We start from the raw sequence: 22,416 nt of genomic DNA on the forward strand, positions 1-22,416 counted from the left end.
GATTTAATAGAAACTACTTAAATTTATCTTATTAACAGCCTGTACTATGTACTACTTTAGCATTACACTGAAATCCTTGGCATATTAGTTTTAAACCACTTAACCCTCCTAGTAAAACCCACCAATATAATTATATCATGGAGTTCCCATATAAAGCTTTTGTAATTCACTGTTACTGTGCACTAACAACAACTCCATCATTTTTCTGCAGCATTTACTGTTATTTAAAAAGGAACACTTCTAATAAAAAGTTAACTATTTCCAGCTTTTCCTACCAAGTTCCCTCCCAGAGTGCTAAATGTCAAACTCATTTCTGGACAGACTGCACATTATGCTGATCTGTACATGATGTGATTTCATCTTCTTAGAACTTTGTATCAGGACAATTATCAAGACTCCTACTAAAGGCTTTTGTGGTCTGGTTTTCCTCTCAAACTTTTTTCTTTACGTTTTTTGTTTCTTTGGGTTTTTGGTTGGTTGGTTTTTAAACATAGGTCTTACCTTGCCTGAAATCTGGTTCTGAAGAAATAACAGATGGACTTTCACTTGAAGTACTATAAACATCGCTGTGATAAGATTTGTACCTTCTCAAAGGCTCTGAAAGTTTAAACCAAGGTATCAGAAGCAGAAAGCAACAGTCATAATGTAAAAATCAAGCACAAACATTTGAAAATTTAAAAAATATTTTCAAACCATTTTAAAATGCCTGTGGCTATGGAGTCTAAAAGCAAACACCCAGGGGATGCTGGGCAGTCCCATTCTGTTCCCATGGCCTGAGGGTTCTGTGGTCAGCCTGGCCTCTCTTGACTATTCCAATGCAGCCACCTCCTCTGAACTTCCCTCAGCATCACTTCCAAGTCAAAACTGGTATTAAAAATACCCCATCGAGACCCAAGACAAAACATATCCCTCCTCCAAAAAAACAGGTGCAAACTCTTGGTGTTCACCTCTTGCATGTAAGAAGCAATCATCAGAACTCAGTCCCTGACTCCTTTATGACATAAAAAGAAAAATATCCAGAGAGATAAAGCAAGCACTGGAAAATTATAATTCAGCTCATCTTTGACATCCACAAAATATGATTAACAATCAATTAGTAAGCCCCTAGAGAATATTTAATTAACCAGAACAGCTAAACTGATGTGATGAGAAATCAATACAGCAGTCTCAGTTCCTACTCTCAGGGGATTCCATAAATAACATACTGGAGCAAAGGACTCCACAGAAGGGGGTATGTACTTGACATTTGCTACCATCTCCCAGAACTTTCCTAAGCACAAGCTAACAACCACACACACAATGAGCATAAAAGCAGAACACACAATAAAAAAGTGTCTCTACATCTTGGGAATACCAATGCTTCTCTGTCAAAATGAGACAAAAAAAACCTCAGGTGTCCTTATTTGTAGAAGGCTGTTTCTGGTCTGACTAGAATCAATGTTTTGGAAAACAAAAGCAGTGATATAGAAAAAACACATGTAATTGCTGTGAAAACAAGTGCCAGTCACTACAGCAAGGAATATGCAATGCAAGAATACAAAATGGGGAACAAATGAGCAGATGTTTCTGGAGGCTGCAACAAGGAAATCAGAAGTTCCAACTTTTCACACCCAGAAAACAAAACATGGTGAAAAATTCGGAGGGACCAATAAACCTGCTGCAAAACTTCTATTAGGTCAGATGACAGGTTAGTCAACAATACTACTCATACAGAATTCCTACACAAGTAGGGAAAATTCCAAATAGGAAAGAAGAATGAAAAGAAGTAAGATAATGCAGTACTCCAAGAACTAAAGACTAGTCCATGTTCACTTTGGACTGTCCATTTCCAAAGCCCTCCTCTTTGAAAGCCAGTATTTCCCCCATTTTTACCCAGCTCACTTGGGCTGTATAGGGAACCTTTAAGAAAACTGGGAAAGGTAAGCAAAGCTACAAATCAGCTCATGAAACCAACAGGTCTCACCAGCCCATCGCAGTTGCACAGTTTAGCAGGACAAAACCCAATTTATCCAAAGAACATTTTACCATTTAACCCTCAGAAAGGAATAGTATGGACCTACAGCAAGATGAAAAGAATCCACTGGGGCTGTGTGGGAGCAGTGAGGTTGCTTCAATCTTCCACAATGGCTACTTTCAACATTGTGGATTTTACAACAAAGAAATCTGCCCCCAGTCTAGCAATTACTTGCCTACCATGGGAAATAAAAACCAAATTCAGTGGGTAGCTTTTGGAGATGTGTTTTCAAAATGCTCCTAGCCCTTAAGTGAGGCATCAATCCACACACAACACTGGAGCTACAGTACTGAAATGCTTAACTAAAACCAGACCTCTTGTTTCCCAGTAGTTTTATTAGCTGTAGGTTTTTCAAGTCTGCTGAACTGACTTTAAAGCAAGATGATGGAGAGGGAACAATAAAAAATGACGTGAGATTTTAAACAGACTTATTTTTTTCCACTTAGTCAGCAGCCAGGGCTTCTCAAATTGCACACAAATTATGGCTCCATTCTGGTTCTTTGAGACATTAAATTTTGGAAAAACCAAACCCGTGGTAAAACAGAAATATGCAGTTAAACCACGAGACAAGTGTTTGTAGGGGGTGGCATGCTATGGGACTCTGCAGGGTGTTTGATTTCTCCTGACTCATCCTGTTAGTAGGAGCTGGTGCCGTGCTGTAGGCCGAGATGTCCATGAGCCAAGAAACAAAAAGCAAAATTTCCACACACTGTTTATCTCAGTGTTGTCACAGACCCCCACAGAAGGCCCAACAAGGCCCAGATTATTGACAAGTAGAGCTGGAGACAGGACCACACTCCTGTCTTGTCACATCCTTCTCCCTAATCAAGACCACACAACTTAACCCAAGAACACAAGGAAAGGTATTCTTCTCATCTGCTGGAAGCATTCCACAACCTTTCCATGCTGGGCTATCAGGCAAAGTTTCAAGGCAATTAAGAAGCTACATCCTGAAATTTCCTGTAAATCCTCTAGATTTATATCCATTTTACTCAGTTTAGAGAAAACACATACAGATGTGGAACCGTTTGCTGCTGGGGCATCTTCCTTCCAGTTCTCTGCTGGCCTACACAACAAAGATATGTGTACACCCCCTAGACATCCCCTCAGCACTGCACCCCCTCTTAATCAAGTGCCTTCCTTCCAGGGCACAGACAGAATATGCACTGCAGACCTGCAAATACCCCATTAAAATGTAAATATTGAGAATATTCTATCTATAATGCTGGCACAGTCATCCAAATAATTTATGCTCTCTCGTCTCCTCCAGCAAGTTCTCCTCAATTCTAATGTATCATATTAGGATTTAACTTCAAAGAAGGCACTTGGATCATGTCCAAGCTAAGCTTCTAATTAAGAATTGGCTTCCAAAGGTCACAAAGTCCCAGTTCTGGGATCAAATTAAAGTTTAGCTTTTCATACAGAAGTTCCAAAAGTAAGGACAAACTTCTAGACAAACTGTCTAGTTGGGAAGGGGCTGAAAAATGACAACAAAAGCTAAAGACTACAATAAAACCACTTATCTCCCATGTTTACAATTTCCCCTGGGAATTCTGAATGGCCTTGGTTTTCCTAGTTTCTTGGGGTTTTTTGGTTTGTTTTTTAAAAAATTTTTGGTGACTGAAGAGAGACTTCAGAACTGATTTGACTTCTAAAAACACTAAGTACATTGTAGTAAAAATAATGGTATCAGTTACCTTCCTTAACATTTCACTGTTTAGATTACATCTATTACCAGGACACTTGGAACAATTTCATACTTAAGAGAAAAAAAAAAAAAAACATGAGTTTAAGCATGTTTTCAGAGTAAGTCAAATTTATATATAAAATTTGTACTAATAAGCATGATGCAAAGGTAGACGATGCATTACAAGTCAGAGGGTCTGTCTTTGTGCTGCTTACTGCTCCACTGGTGCTTTTCCAAGCTCCCTATCAAACCCAGCAGAGCACAACCTCCCAGGCACCTCACGCAGCACAAAATAACAAAACACGCTATTTACGCAAGGCGAGACCTGCAAGCCCAGACAAGTCACTCACAGAGAGCCTCGCCTCAGCCAACTTCAACAGAAATCAGAGAACCACGTTCAGCTTGGAATTCCATTATCCTGAACACCAGTCACATCAGATACACAAGTTTTCAAATACACATCATTACAGAATTATTTCTGGCGGCACAGAGAGGGCGGCAGAATTAAACCGACAGTTTCGTGACAGGGAGAGAGCTCTCATTTGCCCTTTGAAGTTTACTGGTGGGTGCCTATTACAGGAGAGTAATACCACTTAAAACACATTAACTGTCCTTCAGGAGAAGCTGGGACTCACCTCTTTCCCATGAGTTAAATCAATAGATTAGATTCATATTTCCTTTTCCTTTTCCTCTTTTCATCTAAGAAAACTTCAACTATCTTATGCAAGCCAGTATAGGTTTAACAGGAAGGACATTAAGATCCAGTTCAAATTCCTGCTAGGGATTCATATCCAACAACTGACAGAGGAAGACATCCCATTCAGACTTCTAGGGGAGCAGGCTCATTCTAACTTGCAATATTTCCACATGAGAAAGCATGCAGTCCACATCACCAGCTATCCAGGCAACCCCCTAAGGAGCCCCACCTGATGCAGAGGGCCTGGCAGGATCTAATCTACCTTAGATTAGATGTAATCTAATGTAGAAAAATGTAGCCTTGGAAAACTGCAGAGAGCACACATCTCTAGTGCTCGGCTGGAAAGGAAAACAGAGAGATATTAACAATAACAATGCCAGGGTCTGGTAGGAACTCAAGAGTCCTGTATTTAGAAAGACACCTTTGTTTTCTGGATCTGCATCATGCCATCTGGGATAAGGTATGTAAACTAACACAGGCCCAGACCGAGTTTGTCTAACAAAGTTGTTTGCCTGCTTTAATTTAAATGTTTTATCCTACTGAGAATGCAACGTATTGACCAGAAATTGACAATCTCAGATTGTGGAGCTGCTGAAAGCTCGATAGATGAGATAAAGCAGATGCCATTCTGCTGTGCAATTATGCAATAGTAAGAGCTGGTTTACTACCTAACATTAAGCTGTGAAACTCAGCACAAAGTAATAGTTGCTGATGCCACAGTACTTGTATTTTATAGATATCCTACAAATACCTTCTTCCTTGAAAAGCCAGTATCTCTTGTCTCAGTAAAATCAACAGCTGGAGTTCTCTAACCAAAAGAGCATCAGTCCATTATCCTACCTGTCACATTCATTATTTCTAAATATTGCTCTACTGGACAGACCAACTACATGAGAATCTATTTTGCCACAAATGAATTTAAATCACACTGCAGCACCACAGAGACATGTGCAAACTGCCCCTTCCTTTGCTTTCACATGCAGACAGATGTGCCATTGTGCATGACTCCAATGGCCCACAGAGAACTCAGAAACCCGGAACACAGAATTCAAGAGAAAAGGGAAGTATGTGCACTTAAATGAATTCACAGTGTTAAGTTTGTAAAGTAACTATTCATTTTCCCCCCCCTAAATCCTGTCTCCCATTTGAACCACTTCTACAGAAGCTCCCAAATTCAAATCTCTGGGGCTTAATCTGCTGAGATAAATTTGCTACCAACAGCTGCCTGATTACCTGCAGAAATTTTCCCTTATTCAAAAATGCACCTTCAAACTAAGAGAGCATCTAAAATACAGGCATTTATAGGATCCCTAACTGTAACCTTTAACTGCAACCTTCCCAGCTAAACACAGGCTGTCACAACATGGAAATTTTATAAATGGGGTCCAAATGAGTCTTCAAGGTAGCTAATGAAAAGTTTCATGAGATAAACACATGAAAGAAGGTTTAGGAGGAAATACTCTTTCTAGAAATATAAACTATTACTGCCTCTTCCTGCTGACTCTATGAAGAAAGCGCAATAATTGGACAAAAACCATAAAATCTGAGGACTTAATAATCTGGGTTTTCTGTTGCAAAAGAAATAAAGGTAGAAATAGAGAGGAATAAACACAACCTGTGGGTCTGGAACTCACATGGTTCCCAACTGCAAAAACAGTTAACAAAGGCTTGAGAATATTCCCAAACCACCCCCATTTCTCCACCCCTGGATTAAGCATTCCAGAGCTTCAGCAAGATCAACTTTTTCAGTATCCTCCCATCTTTGTTTGTTTGCCCTGTCTGCTATTTCAACCCACAGCCAGCTATATTACTACTGTCACAACTGGTTTTGTCCTCCTGTATTCCACAAGGACATGGGCAAGCTTTATGCTCCCTCGTGCATGTCACTTACAACATCCTCATAAACAACACTGCATTTAAAAAAACGTTTTAAAAAGGATACTCATTCACTCAAGTAACACATAAACCCTTTCACTTTGAATTATGCATTCACTCAAAACAAACAGCGGGGGGAGGAGCTGCTTAAGCAAAAGGAGAGGTTCAGACAAGGCTACCATTACCATCTACTGAACCTTTTGAAGGCAGGCCTAGGATAGGAAAGCTTGAGTGTGTGTACACTTCACAAGTGTCAGGAGATACAATCAGTTTGGTGGGAGAGAAGGCAAAAAACCTGGACCATGGGAGAACAGACAACACCTTCACAATCTTGAGCTGCAATGCAAGCTTGCAAAATGTAAAAGAATATTATTTTCTCTCTGAAAGAAATGGGACACTATCAGCAGGTGCCAGGCAGCAATTTCCAAGTTTCAAAAGAACACCGAAAACAAAACCTGCTCTGTGGGCACAGGTTAAGATGTTTGGGTTTAACACCTAACAACTTCTTAACTCTAACAAATTCTAAGGTCACAAAACCTCCATAATAAAACAAGATGAAGAAAAAGGCAAAAATGAAGAACTTACTGTCTTGGTAAAATTAACACATACTTTTGGAGTCTCCTATTAGTGATCAGAATAGGCTACACCATAAGGCAAATAGCAGACTCTTGGCCTTGCCCCCACCTGGCTATATGGCACCTAATCATAAACAATCATCTTCAGTATAGAAGAGATAAACAACCTCAACCCTGAAACTGTACAGCAGATTAACACAAGCCAGCAAGTTCAAGAGCAAGGCAGTCATGGTCCTTGAAGCCTTTTGAGGCTAAATCTGAGATGTTCTAACAGTATATTATAGTGCAATTTAGATGGTCTGCAGCTCACTACAAAGTACTACAGCACAGCTGTAATTAAAGCTCTGTCATTCTTTCCACTATAAACTCTGCTTTTCATGAGTTTATAATTTAGATTGTAAAAATCTGTTCTGAGTGAAAGCTTGGCAAACCAGAGTCTGTGCATAAGAACATTTTCTTTTTCCAAGGCAGTCAGCTTCTTAAGGTTTTATGAATAACAGAAAAGTTTTCCAGCTTAACCCAAAGCAAGTTAAAGAAAAATAAGCCATATGTCACTTAAATTCCTTTGTAGTTTGAGGAGGGAAGTTTTATCTCGCCAAGTTCAACTCACAGAGAGTCCAATGTCACTTCACAATTCAAAAATGGAAAAACAATGTATACAGCCAAAAGCAGAGGCTTAATAAAATTTACACAGGCTTAGCTGTAACCTAGACCGGGGCTCAACTGAACTGAAAATATCTCCAGACCTACAAAAGAGAAGGCAGATTGTCTCTCCTCTGCCACCCAACTATGACCCTGTTTCCCGTGACTCCTTACCCGTTCCTCCCCCTCCAAACTGAACTGAACCCTGATTCCAAACTGCATGAACTTTTGAAGTAAGTTATTCTCCCTCTCTATTTTTCACTCATGCCTCTCAGCTGTGCTGGTCAGAGTAAGAGTAATTCCACACACACTTGACACTTGATAGTGTTGGATGTGGAAATATCTGTCTACCCACTAAGTACTTCAAAATTACATACAACACAAAGACTCAAGACTGTATCTTTCATTTCTTTGACAGAGGAACTGGCAATAGACTTTTTAAGAAAGACCTCAAGGGTCATGTCTTATGTGAAAAAATATAAGATGAGGGACAGTATGGAACAAAAAAAGGAAAAGGAAAAGAAGTCTTAACAGACTAGCAGACTTTATGTATTAAGACTTTTGTGAATCTACTCACTAAGGCAGAATGGATACTTCCAGACAGGTTTCTCAAGCCTTGTAAGACATAACAGCAACTAACTCCTGTGTTAAAAAGCATTCATCATCCATCTTACTAGAATACTCCTTTAAACTGGCTCATTAAAAATTCACATTCACAACTAGTTTCTGGTCCAAAAGATTTTCTTTAAGTAGTTAACTGACTGAAGAAATTGAACAATTGAGAGCCTAAATTATAACAGTAAAGCACACACTCCCACCTTCAAGAGTGAAACACACCTTCCTTGAAAATAGAAAACTCCGAAACTCAGCTACCTGTTGAGAAAGTGTCTTTACTTTTTTCCTAGCAAGTAATTCAGAAGGATGGGCAGTGAGTCACTGGCTATTGCCTCAGTCTTCCCTGTACATGTTTGTCACTCAGCCCCTGTGACTCCTGAGGCCCAGTCCCCAGTTTACTTTGACTGCACTTTCACCCATTCCCCTTACTAATCCAGTAGTTTCACACATCTGACCGATCTTGGTTTGCAAGGCATGGGCATGTTTTGTTTTCTGCCATCTCCCAATCTGCCTGAATTAGAATGATAAACCCATTGCTCATCGATGGGTTTGGCCATGCTTTTGGTTTTGCTCTTATGCAACCCCAACCTGCACAAAGCTGCACTCCTGAACAACAGGGCTATTGAGCTTTCCCAATGCTGGGAGTGGCCTCCTCTTAAACTCTGTCAGCTGCCTATCTGCAGAGATCCCAGTTGACTCATAAACTTGAGATGGACCCTGTTGATTTCAGACTCTTAAACCAAAAGCCAACCAAGCTTCCCTGTAGCTCATCAGACATCCTGGTAGATAACAACAGATAGTAAATTTCTATATAGATAAACAATGGTAACTCCACAGTGCTGCTTTCATCTACGTTCATTTCTTCACACGATAACCTGGCCCTCATCCCCTCATCGGGAGATGCTCATCTGATAGCACAAGAGAACTCCAGCTGTACAGAAATCACAGCAGACTGTAATCTGCCTATGCCATTTCAGTAACACCCCTCCTTTCTGGAACAAAAGGCTCACATGCACAGGAAAGGATCTGGATTCCCGTGCTAATTGCAATACAAGCACCTCCCAAGATGGCTACAAAGGGCATGAGCAGGCATTTTCAGAAATTCAACCTTGACAAAAAGGCTTTATCATCTCTCCTTACTATGGAGGTGTTTATGTCAGGCAGAAGAAGGAGGCCAAGATGGGGTGTGTTTTCACAGTTACTTCTGTCCCACAACAGGCAGGCTAACTCACGAGTCTTTGAGTGCACCTGAGTAAATGCCTGAGCCAGCTCTGTACATATAGCTCTTGTACCATACACCTTGGATGACCAAGTAATGTTTTCTGGCCCAGCACAAGCAGGATCCAGCTCTGCTCTCAGTTTCTATCCAACTGTCTCAAACTTACAGCCCCTGAAAATCACCCCGCAAAACCAAAGAAAATAAAACATGCAGTTCTAGTTACAGGCTTCTGCACCAAGGTAATTTTATAGCTTTCTCCGTAACAATTACGATGACTTGATTTTCCCCTATGCATTTTTTAATGAACTGATGGAACTTGTGTGAAGTGTTCCCACTGAAGATCTGAACACAAGGCCAAAAAAAAAAACATATTTAAGGGCTAAAGTCCAGCATTATACAGCACAAAAACAGAGATCTGGAGATTAAATTCTGCCTTTCCTCAGGGGCATAAATCCATCTCTAATAGCTGGAGACGAGAATCTTCCTTTGAGAAAAATTGCTTGACAATTGGCTGTTACCAGCTTTTTTTTTTTTTCTAATTGCAATTGATGAGCTTGATACTGGTTAGAGATCAACTATTCTGAGTGAGCAATCGGGACAACCACATTTATCTTCATTGGCAACCGATGCTCTAATGACTTTATGTAAAAAAAAAAAATAATGAGGCAAAGACCTCAGCTGTTTCAAGAGCTGCTACAAGAGAACTCAAATTTATCATAATGAGAAATCTTTGTTTGACAACTGAAATACTGAGAAAATCAAAAAGCTTCACTAACCTTCTACATTCATAGCTTCCCTCAGAAGCTGCAACTTCTTCTGTCTCTCTCTTATCCTGTCAAAGGCACTTGATATTGCTGCAGAAGTTGATGTCTCAGGCGTGTGGCGTGTTTGGTCCAGTTTTTGTGGGCCGAAGACGTCCAGTGCTATGCTCCCATCAGAGTATCTTGCTTCCTTGTTCCTGGCAGCAGTAGAAGTCCGTACTGTAAATGTTTCACACTGATGGCTGTGCCTGTGAGGGCCTCCAGCATGGTCCCTCTCAGCTGCCTTGTCAGTAGCGCAAAGCAAATCTGTGGAAGAAGCCCATATTTTCCGTTTGGGAGGGACATCTGTGTGGAGGTGACCTTTTTTCTCAAGCTCACTGTTTTTACACCTATGAGGACAGAAAACATCTTCCTGACCCGAACTGTAATCTGCAGAAATGCCCTGGAAAAATTCTTCCTCATCTCTTGTTCCTCTAATGGACAGAAATCCCATAGACTTGCTAAGTCCTTTGTTAAGGGTGGTCTGTTGAGAGAAGTGTCCATCAGGTGCATCAACCATCAACGGTTTTCCTGGAATAAGGAGACATTTCATACATGTAATTTTCTACCTAATACACAGGAGTCCAACACAAATTAGTCAAAGTGTATGATGAAAACATGATTAGGCATTGGTTTTACCACGGAAAGCACTGAGAAGGCTGTTCCAAGGGCTCCCTCAGTCAACAAAGACAGAAATACAACTGCTTCATACATGATGACCATTTTATTTATTTTATATCTAAAAAGCTCAAGAAAAAAAATAAGGTCTGCTATAATTCAGTATCAACATTAAAAACCCCCAAACTATCACATAATTGCTTAAAGCTGTTTTCTCATTAGTTTCATTTTCAAAATAGCCTGGACTATCACCAAAAATACTACTTAATAATCAATGTGAAATCAGCCATTCCTCTCACACCCAAATACACCGCCTACAGGTTTTAATAACAAGTCCAGGTTTGTTCTACAGATTTACAGATGCCCTGCAATAGAGTCAGCAGTAAGAAAAGAATGACTGTGTACTTAGGAATTATAAAAATCCTGGATCTCCCTCTAATGACTAATTTTGGTGACTATGGTCTCTCCTGGTAAAGAATACTCAAACAAAACCAACAAAGCTTCCAAGGTTAAAATTATTCCATGAGTCTGCACCCTTTGAGTTTCACTAATACACGGATCCGCCAATACGTGGGAAGTTTCTCTTCTCCCTCTCCCTTCTCATCAAACTACTTCCAGAATAAAAGAAACTGCCAGAGGTCAAACCATATCAATTAAATATGTGGTCTCTGAAGAATGTCATATCACGGTGACCAGCAAGTTTTGACCCAGGTGGAGTCAGCATGCCATGTGACTGATGCCTTCCTTAGACCTAGCTCCATCTTCTTATTGTGATATTCCCATGTACCTTCTTTAAGAAGGAACAGCCTTGAAGATTTCAGTGCAAAAGCAAGCAGTCATGAATTCAAAGTAATCTCTGTGCTACTACTCTTAAAGTATGCTAGACGGTCCTGCCTGCATTGATTGAAATTTACTGCCCCACTTGCACAGCAGGCTTCTGATGATCTTTATCTAGGGTATTATCCTTCCAAACAGAATTTCACAGAATGCTTTAGGGGTGTTTGGAAATGTAGTCACTAATGCTTTAAAAGCTTATGACTTTTAAAGGTGTAAACACATTTCAACTCTGATATTCTTCTTCAAGAAGGGCTGTGCTTTTAGTTTGTAGTTTTTATTTCTGTGATATTTAACTGACAATCAAAGCCAGCAAGACTCAAGCCAAATGCAGCGAAGTAGCCCCTTGCTTCCTACCACCATGCAAATACATGATGATAAGATGTTAAGGTTTGGATTGTCTAAAAGGTGTCTTGTAAGAAATCACACACAATTCCCACATGCTCTAGCCAAGAAAATAAAAAACACTTTTGCCAGTGAGAACAAACTAATTTTCTAAAAGGATCTGATGCCTCATTACGTATTTTACAAAGATAGCTTTAATATTAAAGTAAACATAATTATCTTTGTGGTCAAGTAAATATTACATTATTACCTTATTCTCAGACTATACATCATCCTAAGGCTGGCGAACTACGTATAATGTTCACACACAAAAAAAAGCCTTTTAAAAATAAATGTTCATTACAGAGTTCCCACTATCCATCTAAAGCAGTGGGATGATATCCACTCTGCAAACACATACTTCACATTAATGTACATGCACCAAGGACAAACATTCCCAAACAGGATTTTAACTCAGTCATTTGTGAGACAAAAAACTAAACACTGCAGTTGGCTTTTTAAGATGGCCAACAGAAACACAAATCAAAAGGAGCTCTGAGAATCCTCCCCAGTAATGAGAGTTCCAGGATAATTTTAGGCCAGAAAAAACCAAAACAACCTCCTCTACACACTGTAAAAAATCCCCAAACACCCACTTCTTTAACACTAAAACATTTACATGCAAGGTCCTTACTGAACAAAACAAAGGCAAACAAAGCAGAAAGATACCAAGAGAAGCAGGCAGCTGCAACTCCCATACACTACCACAGCTATGCACACAGGATTACTTGGTACAGCATCAGTCATGACTCAGAAGAACATTCCTGCTTCAAAAGATCACTTAGGTTTCTGCAGACTGATTTTGTTACAGGATCTCATGCATTGAAAAGAATCACAAGGTACATTTAGCACCTGTGGGTATCCTCACCACAGCACTCCAGAGACACAACCCTCTCTTGCTGTGTGCTGGTGAGAACAGCAGCTAAAGAGCCCTCCTGTCAATGAAAAAGACTGCTGGGGGCAAGGAGCATCCTCCTCCCCAAAGCTGTGCTTCCCAGGGACTTGGATAGACCAGAAGTTATTTCCTGTCTGCACAGAAGCACTGAAGACACAAGCTCCGTTGAGAAATGCTCTCTGCTCCCACTGGGCCTCCCCTAACAAGCAAAGTGAAGGCCATGAGGTAGGGAAGTCTCATGGCTAGGGAAGTACTCATGGCTGCAGCTCTGCCACTCAGCCAGCCAAGGGCATGATGAGACAGGAGATGAGCTGTCCTGCCAGGAAGCAGTGCAGGAGGTGTTCCAGTTCCACACTGCTCTTCCACCCCACAGGTCTAACTCTGATCCACATTGACTTCAACAGCCAGCAAGAAATTTTTACATAGTACCAAAATGAATCTACAGTTCGCCTCAGTATTCAGGCTTGAGACTGCAAAATTCTCTTGCAAGTCTTTAATCTGTCCTTTATTACTCTTCCCATTCCCATTGCTGTTTTTCATTAGCCTTGCCAGTTCTTCCCACCTCTGCAAAACCCATCCCTCTCTACGTGACATTATTTCAACAAGCTCTGCCCAAACTGACAGTGCCAACATGAGCTGGTTAAAAACCATCCTCAGAGAAGTGGAAAAAATGAGACTTTGGGGCAAGGAGTGCACAGCCTGGGTATCTTGAGAGGGCAAACTGAAACAAAGCAGCAATACAAAATTTTCAGACCTGTACTTTATCCCAGCCAAAACTGCATGCTGCTTTTAGCATCAGAGCACAGAGGCCAAGGATCAAGGGCAAGACTTTTCAATACAGAAGTAACTCAAGTGCAAATACCAGTAGTAAAATTGGATTAGGCAACCAGCAATCAGTCCAAGCCAATATTTCTGTTTTTAATAAGGTAAATCTGTCCTCATCCCTTCTTCCTTTTTTGAAGTAGTGTTATAGACTTAGTAAGTCACACGATCAACTGCTAAGGTATTTTCACTTTTTTAATCCTGGACTTCCTCCACTACCTCAGCATTACTTGGATCAAGAGTCTTAAATAACTGCAGGAAGTCTCTTTCAGCACAAGGCTCATGTATCCAGATTCCAGAAAACAGTACACCTCCAAAACAGAGCAGACAGGAATAATACTCCTTCTTAAACACATGGATTTTCAGTTGAATGGCATGCTCAAGTCCAAATTGATTAAGTCAATATATGGTTCATTCTACAGCTTCCCCCCCGCCCCAGCTTTTATAATGAAATGTGTGGAAAAATGAAGGAAAGCACCACCAGCAAAAATCTCTATATGAGGAATAAATATCTAACTGATGATAAAACAAACCTGCATAAGGGAACTTGTATGTCTTTATAATGTAAGACTCATGCTATGACCTTCCTCTTTAAAAAAAAAGTTGTATTTGTAATGGAAACTCTGGAGACCTATCCCAAGTATCTTGGCTCGACTGAAGACATTAATTACACCACCTGAGACCACACAGAGCCACTCCAGGCTTCAGTTACCCAGGTGTGTAACAGGACAGAGCAGTGCCTCCCTGTTTATCACTGAGGGTGACAGAACAAGCCATCAGCAATTAAGATGCTGCAGCATGTAAGCAATTTCAAAAGGAATACTTTCCCCTTCCCTAGTTGCACTAAACTCTCCTCCTTGCTCATCTGAAGAGTGTATGGATACTTGATTCCTCATATCGCCCTTGGGTGTTTATCCTCCACTTGATGTTACATTAGTGCAATTATTTATAATTACTGTAAATAATTCAAATGCAATTATAGTAACTGCATGATTCCAGTGTATAATATATAGTGAGGGAATATATGCAATAAAAATAGCAATTAATCACCAGGAGTTCATGATTAAATTCCTTTGTGGTGCTAAAATGAAACTCCACTTTTCCACACACACCTTCAACTGCCAGATGTTACATTTGCTAAATAACCATAGATCTGCTTCCTTCTTCCTTTGGTGTTTTCAGCTATGAATGCAACTACACCCTCTTACACCAGTGTCATTCACAGACCATTTTTCACTCAGGCTGACAGTAATCTGGTTGATTTTCCTCTGAGAGAGGGCTGTTGCCTAACTAAATCCAGTCTGTGATTACTTGTCTACCAGCTTGATCCTACAGGCAATTAAGCCAATGTTAACTAAGTGCAAACACTGTTGGTACTGTCGCCTACTGTATCTGGTTTTGCTGCCTAAACTCAACTCAGTTTTCTTTAAAGTCTTTCTGCCTGTCCCTTCCTTTTGTTTGCACAAAACAGAACACCTTTTTCAACTCTGTTGTGGATTTTGACTTGTGGATGTACGTAGATCCACACATATGGGAGTGGGGGGTGGTTAGGAAGAGAGGGAGGCTGGGGGGAGCAGGGAAAGACTGCCCACATGTGCATGAGAACACACACACCATCACTGCCAGACTGGAAGGTCTCAAGAGAGGAAATTTATACAGGAGTTTGAAAAACATCTCCCACGCCATCTTTGTACAGAAAACAAAGCAATAGAAAAAAAACTCCTTCTCCCCAGACAATGTGGTTAGTTTCTAAAATATGAGTGGGTAGCTGATGGAGGAGTTGGGTTTGCAATCCCTTTGGGGCAGGCTAAAAGCCAAACAGAAGACAACAGAGCCAGATGTGGCCTGTGGGTTGACTGCTCAGAATGGCACCCCCTCTTTTCTTTTCCTTTCTAAATTGTTGAGAAAAATCCAAGTTTCAGATGGAAATACTCCTAAACAATGTATTCTCTGTGAAGGAAGAATTGAACTGGACACAAGGACTGTTGAAAGCACTATATGTAATGGCCAAATTATAAATCCTGTATAACAATTTACATTCTGCTTTGGACTGACAGCTCTTCTATCAAAAAACACCAAACAGCTCTAAAAACCAGGCATCGTGTTCAGAATAGTGGTAGTGAACCTTGCCACGCAGCACTTCATATTTCATAAATGCAACATTTTACCTCTTCCCTTCCTAGGCACCTCTGCAAGAAAAGGCAACCACTGCTCTTTCTCACTCAGCTTTATGGGGCAGTTTTTTTGGTACATTTCTCAACCAAGTAGGCAAAAGATCCACCTAGCTACTCCCTTCCTGGATTTTTGTGTATTCCAGGAGGAGCTTGGTGATACAGCTGCTTTTCTTCACAGGGACAGCATTTGGCATCTCTAGATTGGTTTCCTCCCTGATCTTTGTGTCCGCTCCTGTTTTATCTTCAGAGTTCTGAGTTTGTCCTCAGCACTACTCTGGAAGCATTTCCAATAGCACCACACTGGAAGCTCCCTACACCTGGAGAAATGATACCTAAATTTAAAAGATCGCTACCAATGTCAACCACCAGTACACTAGATGCAAACAGAAACACTTATTGGAAGAAAACAGGCATGGCTTTTGGAGTGAAAAAGAATAAAATCCTTTCTTTTTTTTTTCTTTCAACAAGAAATCTTCATCTGGCTTTCATTTGGTTTTGCTGAACTCTGGAAGTTATTCTCCACCTACTCAGTTCTTTTTTTCTGGAACTGAGGAGCCAGGGGAAATAAAAACAAAAAAGTAAAAAAATTATATTTAGCAGATTTACAGATGACAGACTTTCAAGCAAATGGAAAGAAGTTTGTGCTGCAGTTTTTGATAATTTAAGTCTGTGTTTGCATTTATCAAGATAATGTTTAAGCTACTTCAGCTCACACATGGAGGTAATCACTATGAACCATTTCTTTATAGACCAAAAGTGGTGTTTTCACCCAGATCAAGAAGAAAAACACAATGCACAGTCACCTTCCCTGGATCAAGAGCAAAAAGGATACATTTTCATTTATTTGAGTTTTTTTGTTGATATTATGGAGAGTGGTAATTAAACAGGAGAATATTTTTAAAATTAAAAGCAGCTGCACTTAGCCTTAGCATTTTTCATTCAGTTTATAACACCTACCATTTTTGTTACATCTGATAGTGCATACAGTCTAATTAACAACTGTGGACCAACATCCACAATTTTGATCACTATTTCCAAATATTTCTTATTGTGTACGGTTAAGGTGAATCTAAATGATCTTTTAAATTCATTTCAAGCCTTCATTCATGTGGCACATATTTTTGGCAGAGAAAAAGGTCAGAATACAACTGCAATATTGTAATATATGATTGGACTTGTGACTGTCTACCACATTGTAAAAGTCAAGGTAAAATCAGGGATCCTCATGGCAGGAAAGCCAAGACACTTGTTAGCTGCATCTCTTTAGGAGATGAAACATCTCCAGCAAAGGTCTGTCCTTGGTGGTCATGGATCATCGGCTTCAATTGGAACTTTGCAAATAAACACACAAGGTGCAGAATTTCAGGTATGAGCAGGTTTCCAGGTAAGTACAAGTTAGGGAGATTTCAACTGAGCATTTAATAGCCTACATATCCTTTTCAAAGATAAATTGTGGCAAAGAGTAGCAGAGTGGATTAATTCTTGCTTTATGTTTGGAAGAGTTTGACAGTTATTTAATCTTTTGTCACACCAAAAGAGTTTTATGAAGCCAGTTAAGTAGCTTTCACATATAATTATTGATGTAAGAACTCTTTTAAGGTCTAAGGTGTTTTTAAGTACGAAAATTAAGTAACTCATTGGTTCAGATGACTCATGACAGGCCTTGCTGCTTTTATTTCTGCTGGCTAAGTCAGTTCCTAAACACTGTGTTCCGAATATGACTTGACCAAAACCAAACATTCTGTAATATTAATTTACAATAAATTACTTCTGCAGCCAACCCTGCTGTAAAACTCATTCACCAAGATAGCCAGAGAAAGTGAGTCATGAGCGAGACAAAAAATAAATTTAACTGGGGAGAATATTAACACAAAGCTGTTTATTAATTTATTAATTATCTTGAAGACATAAAGATGGGAACAAATAGCTGAAAATATCGAAGCTGGTTACATAAGGTGAGAAAAATATTTGATTTAAACATGTGAGTTGGAAAAATTTCAAAACATTTACCCTAAGTCAACAATAAAGCTCTAGCAATTATAATTGTGGATTAACATAGTATGGAAAACTGATTGAATAATAATGAAATTCAAATAAAGGAAAAATCATATCATTTTACAAAGACTGCAAGAATCTAAGGCATTAGTTGGCTACTCTCCAATTAGAAGCACATCTCTCTTACTGAACCATCTTTTATATTCACGAACTTAGCATGACTTATCAGCACAATTTATTTTAAGTTACATGCTCCAAGTAACTTTCCAATACAAGTTCACAATAAATGCCATACCCTTTATGCTGCTTTTTTCTCCATATGACAGCTATTCTCTTCAACATCAATTCTAAGATCTCCACAATTCAACAGAACTTCACCTCAGTGGACATCAAACAAGTCCTCTGTCCTTTCCACTGTATTTACTTTACTTATAATACACTGGGGAAGTGACTAGGAAAGTTATACACATCCTTATGTGCACCCACTTCGCCCCCTCCAATCATCCCAGTGCTAAACTTGACCCAAAATGTGTTCTCAGAGGCAGCTAAACCTGAGAAAAAGGTGAAGGATGACTCACAGAACTTCTAATTCATTAGAAAGATGAAGGTTCAAAATCATTTGGTCTTCTAAATGTTTGCCAATTTGCAACTGGACTAAGAGCAAAGAGCAGCAGAACAGCACAGTGACAAATCAGGGGAAAAGGACTTTGTGCCTTCCTAAGTTGTTTTGGTTTTATTGGCTTCTTTTTTAAAAAATTGTAACATTTTCCTTAAACCTTCATCTGGCCTTCTACTTGTGGCTCCTTAGTCTATGAGATTATCAACCAATATAATCAACACTACATTCTATAGCTCACTTTCCCTGAAATTTACAGCTGTGGTCCCAGGGCAGCTGATCTGTGCTGATATTGACTGAATTTGCACCGGCAAACTAGCACAGCATTGCAGAAAAAAAAAAAAAAAAAAACAACCAAAACACCAAGCACTGAATTGCCCTGAATCAAATGCAAGCTGTTGCTTATTAGTATCAGACACCCATTTCACTGGGTCCTCACTGACTTCCAAATACATGACTCAGTGTATTTAACATCAGTGTAAAAACAGAACTGAAAACAGCAAGAACTGGTTTGGTTATTTGAGGGGTTCTGTTTTGTATATTACAATTCCCTGAGGTGTCAGAAAAACAGAGATCAAGCAATGTATCTAAGATCAAAATAAAGAGAAGATGGTGCTATTAAGGCATACTAGGAAAACTGACTGATAACAGAAGCAGAATTGGGAAAGGTTTTGGAGAAGCTAAGAAGGTTGTAAAGCTTCTAAGGAAAAGGAGGAAAATGAGTTCCACAAATAAATAATGGGATACAGAGAAATTGGAAATGTTTGAGTGGAAGCAGGTCAGGCAACACATAAAACAAATGAATGAGTGATTTCCATTTTTTAAAAATTAAAATAGAGACTCAAATATCAGAGAACATGAAAAATATTTTCTGCTTCTAAGGATGGGGGGAAGACAGAACCATAATACCAAAATATCATAAACCCTACAAGGTAAGTGGAAAGCAGTTGTGCTCATTGACAGTTCATCTTGAAAAGAACAGAAAAAAAATCAAGTATTCAAGAGCATCTCATTAATAACTTTCAGACCAGGCTTGGAATTATGCAGACAATATAATGCTTGTACTGGAAGAGGGAAGCACAAACATTTATTCCCTGAGCTGCCACACATTTTCTGTAACACTCTACACATGCAAGCACTTTGAATGAGCTTCACAGGAACAGGTGTTAAGGGATGAGATGTTAAGGGATGAGGACTATTCAGCCAGCTTTGTAGCCTGGGGGTTAAGACATCTCATTTCACAAATATTATTTGAGTAAAGATTCTATTTAAATTAGAACTCTTCAGATAGTATGAAGTTCCCTAAAAAGAGAACTTTACTTTCAGAAAGTAATTTTGACCGAGGTTGCTTAAAACTCTCTGTTAAACTTACTGGTTGATAGCAGCTGAGCCAAGTGGACTCAGTCTCCAAGAACAAAAGGAAAAAACATTCTACCCATAACATTTTTTTCAAGTTAGAGAATACAGTGAAAAAAGAGCAATTGGATCAACTAGTCTACTTCCTCTGAGTTAAAGACAGAGTCCTCAGAGGAAGTTTCAGACATTACATGTTATTCACCCTAGTGCTGACCCAGAAAGCCATGAAGATGTTGGCTGGAGCTAATGTAGCAATTTCCAAAATTTAGTAGAACCTAAAACAAAAGGTTTGTTGTTAAGATATAATGAACACACTGGGGACAAGCATTACTTCAGGAGAAAGAAAAATCTGCTAAAAAGTTTAAATGAAGCTGTGGGTAGGAAAACAAATGGACAGAGAAACAAAACTCCTCACACCACAAACATTTAAAAAGAGTTCAAGATTTTCTAAGAAAATTAATAACAAAACAGCAAAAGACTAGTCAGTTGTATTACAGACAGAAAAATAGAAACAGCAAAGAAAAGAATAATCAGAGTTTGCTAATTCAGTGAGAACAGACTTTAAAGACAACCCTGCTCTGTCCCCAAAACTTGACAAATATTTTGATCATTACCAAACACAGTTAACTATGGCTACAAAATAAAAAGCAGAATAGGGGATGGTAAAAGGGTGTAGAAATTAAAAACTTGAGGTAGTAAGGCATTGTGCTTAAATAAAGTTCTTGAAAAAAATACGGAATAGGGTAGTACTCGCAAAAGAACAAAGGTGTATAAAGAAACAGTATTGCTTATTGGACAACACTGGAGACTGGGAAGTACAGGGTTAAAGAATAAAAAAATTAACAACCAGAAAAATAAGGCTCTGGTTCAAACCTTAAAATTAGTGTGAACCAGGGAAAGAATTCATTTAAGAAAGGTCTTAAGAAATTCAGAAAAGGCAGACATTACATAGTTTATGAATCCAGTCAACTAGATTGATCCAGTCCCAAACCCTATATTTCCAAAAGATCTCCCTATTGCTACAGAAATAGTCTGGAAAAAAAAGAAAAGAACCAGTAAGAAAACAAAGCCCCTGAGAAAGCAGTCAGAACAGTCAATTTGTGCCAGAAAATAAGAAACAGCTTGTACCAGAAACTGTTCCTAAACACATAGTGCTGTAAGGGAAGGGCTGACAACCACTGCGGTGTTTTATATCAACCAGTAGTGTTTTATATCAAGCAGTATCAATCTAGCCTCATCTTAAAAAAAAAAAAAAATATATATATATAAATAAGTGAAGACCATCAACCCCTTGCCAGACTTGTGTCTAATTTTTGCAGTTCATATTGTCACTGACAACTTCATGGGTTATTTCAGTTCCTGCTTTTCACTGCATTGTTGCTTGACACAAAGCCAAAGAACAGAGGAGCAACTCGAGCACCTCAGCAACATATCTTTGTTGCAATAACTTAGACTGGTCCAAGCTGATGCCTTATAAAATGTTCCTGCTCAGCTCCACAATCCTTCCAGAAAAATTAGAGGCCAGCCTTTTGGAGGAATACATTCTCTTGTCTGAAAAGCCTAGCACAGAGCTGATGCTGCTAATGACCTTTAACAACACCTATGGTCTTAAACAACAAAAAAATCATGGCAAACATCAGCACTCAACCTACATCACTTGATCCTTTGTCCTCCACAGTGGCAACAGCAACCATCTGTCTCCTCCCAGTTTTCTCTTTCCTTACTTCCCTGAAGTAAAGTACAACCATACCTTGTTTCCATATCTACCTCACACTATCAAAGCATCGCAGAACTGTGATAGAATATATACCACTTCTCTTCAGAAAAAAAAAAAAAATAAGGCAGCAAAAGAGCTTTGTGTGCAGGGAAAAGAGTCCAGGGCTCCTTGGGATGCAGGAAGAGATGTTTTGTGCAATTAGAGCTATGATGAGAGAGCAGAGTCCACAGGAAAGAGGGAACAAGGAAAAGCTGCTTCCTGTTCCTCTAGCTGACCAGCCTCTAGCTGAAAATCTCCTTTCTCCAGAAACAAAACATTTGGCTGAGAGGCTTTAAAATCTGTTCCTACCATAACGACTGACCTGAAAAAAGACAAATATTTTCTTGAAACCATCACCACCTGTCACCATCACCAACATTTAGCTTGACACTGAACCATCAGAGTTCTCTGAATGTAAGCAAGTCCTCCTCTATTTGATTTATTTGCTTGCAAAATCTACCCAAACTTAGTATTCCGCAGGGTTGCAATGAAACACTTACCCGTGGGAAGCCCTTTTCCCCTCAGCCTCTCCCGAATAGCCTGGCTCCTGTCTGGCTGCAATTTCCTATCTCCATTACAAGACAGCTGATCCATCTGCAAAAAGGCAGTAACAAGAAGTCAAAATGTTGGAAGAGCTCATATTAGTATGAAACAAGCATTGTTTTCATGTAAATGCACAATATTAGTCAGTGTCAGTTAAGTGCAGAATGGGAGTTCAACCTTTTTAATAAAGAACTGATTCATCAGTGAGAATATCCCCTCAAATTATCCATATTTGAACAGTGCGCACTTCATTTAACTACACATTTGGTCTACCTTTTTTCCACTAAGAATGAATTAAG

General features: G+C 39.4%; 1 protein-coding gene across 4 annotated transcripts in view; it reads right to left on the bottom strand.

Moving 5' to 3' along the window:
• Positions 1–22,416, bottom strand: part of PTPN13 (protein tyrosine phosphatase non-receptor type 13) — a 113,178-nt gene that overhangs the window by 47,609 nt on the left and 43,153 nt on the right. For all 4 annotated transcript variants that reach the window (XM_064416777.1, XM_064416776.1, XM_064416778.1 and 1 more), the window contains exons 6-8: positions 22,075–22,168; positions 10,101–10,655; positions 502–597 (exon numbers count right to left, since the gene is read on the bottom strand). In XM_064416777.1, coding sequence (XP_064272847.1) covers positions 502–597; positions 10,101–10,655; positions 22,075–22,168 — 745 coding nt within the window. The remainder of the gene's footprint in view (positions 1–501; positions 598–10,100; positions 10,656–22,074; positions 22,169–22,416) is intronic.

Source organism: Passer domesticus, chromosome 4 (genome assembly GCF_036417665.1).
Source record: "Passer domesticus isolate bPasDom1 chromosome 4, bPasDom1.hap1, whole genome shotgun sequence".
Lineage (NCBI taxonomy): Eukaryota > Metazoa > Chordata > Aves > Passeriformes > Passeridae > Passer > Passer domesticus.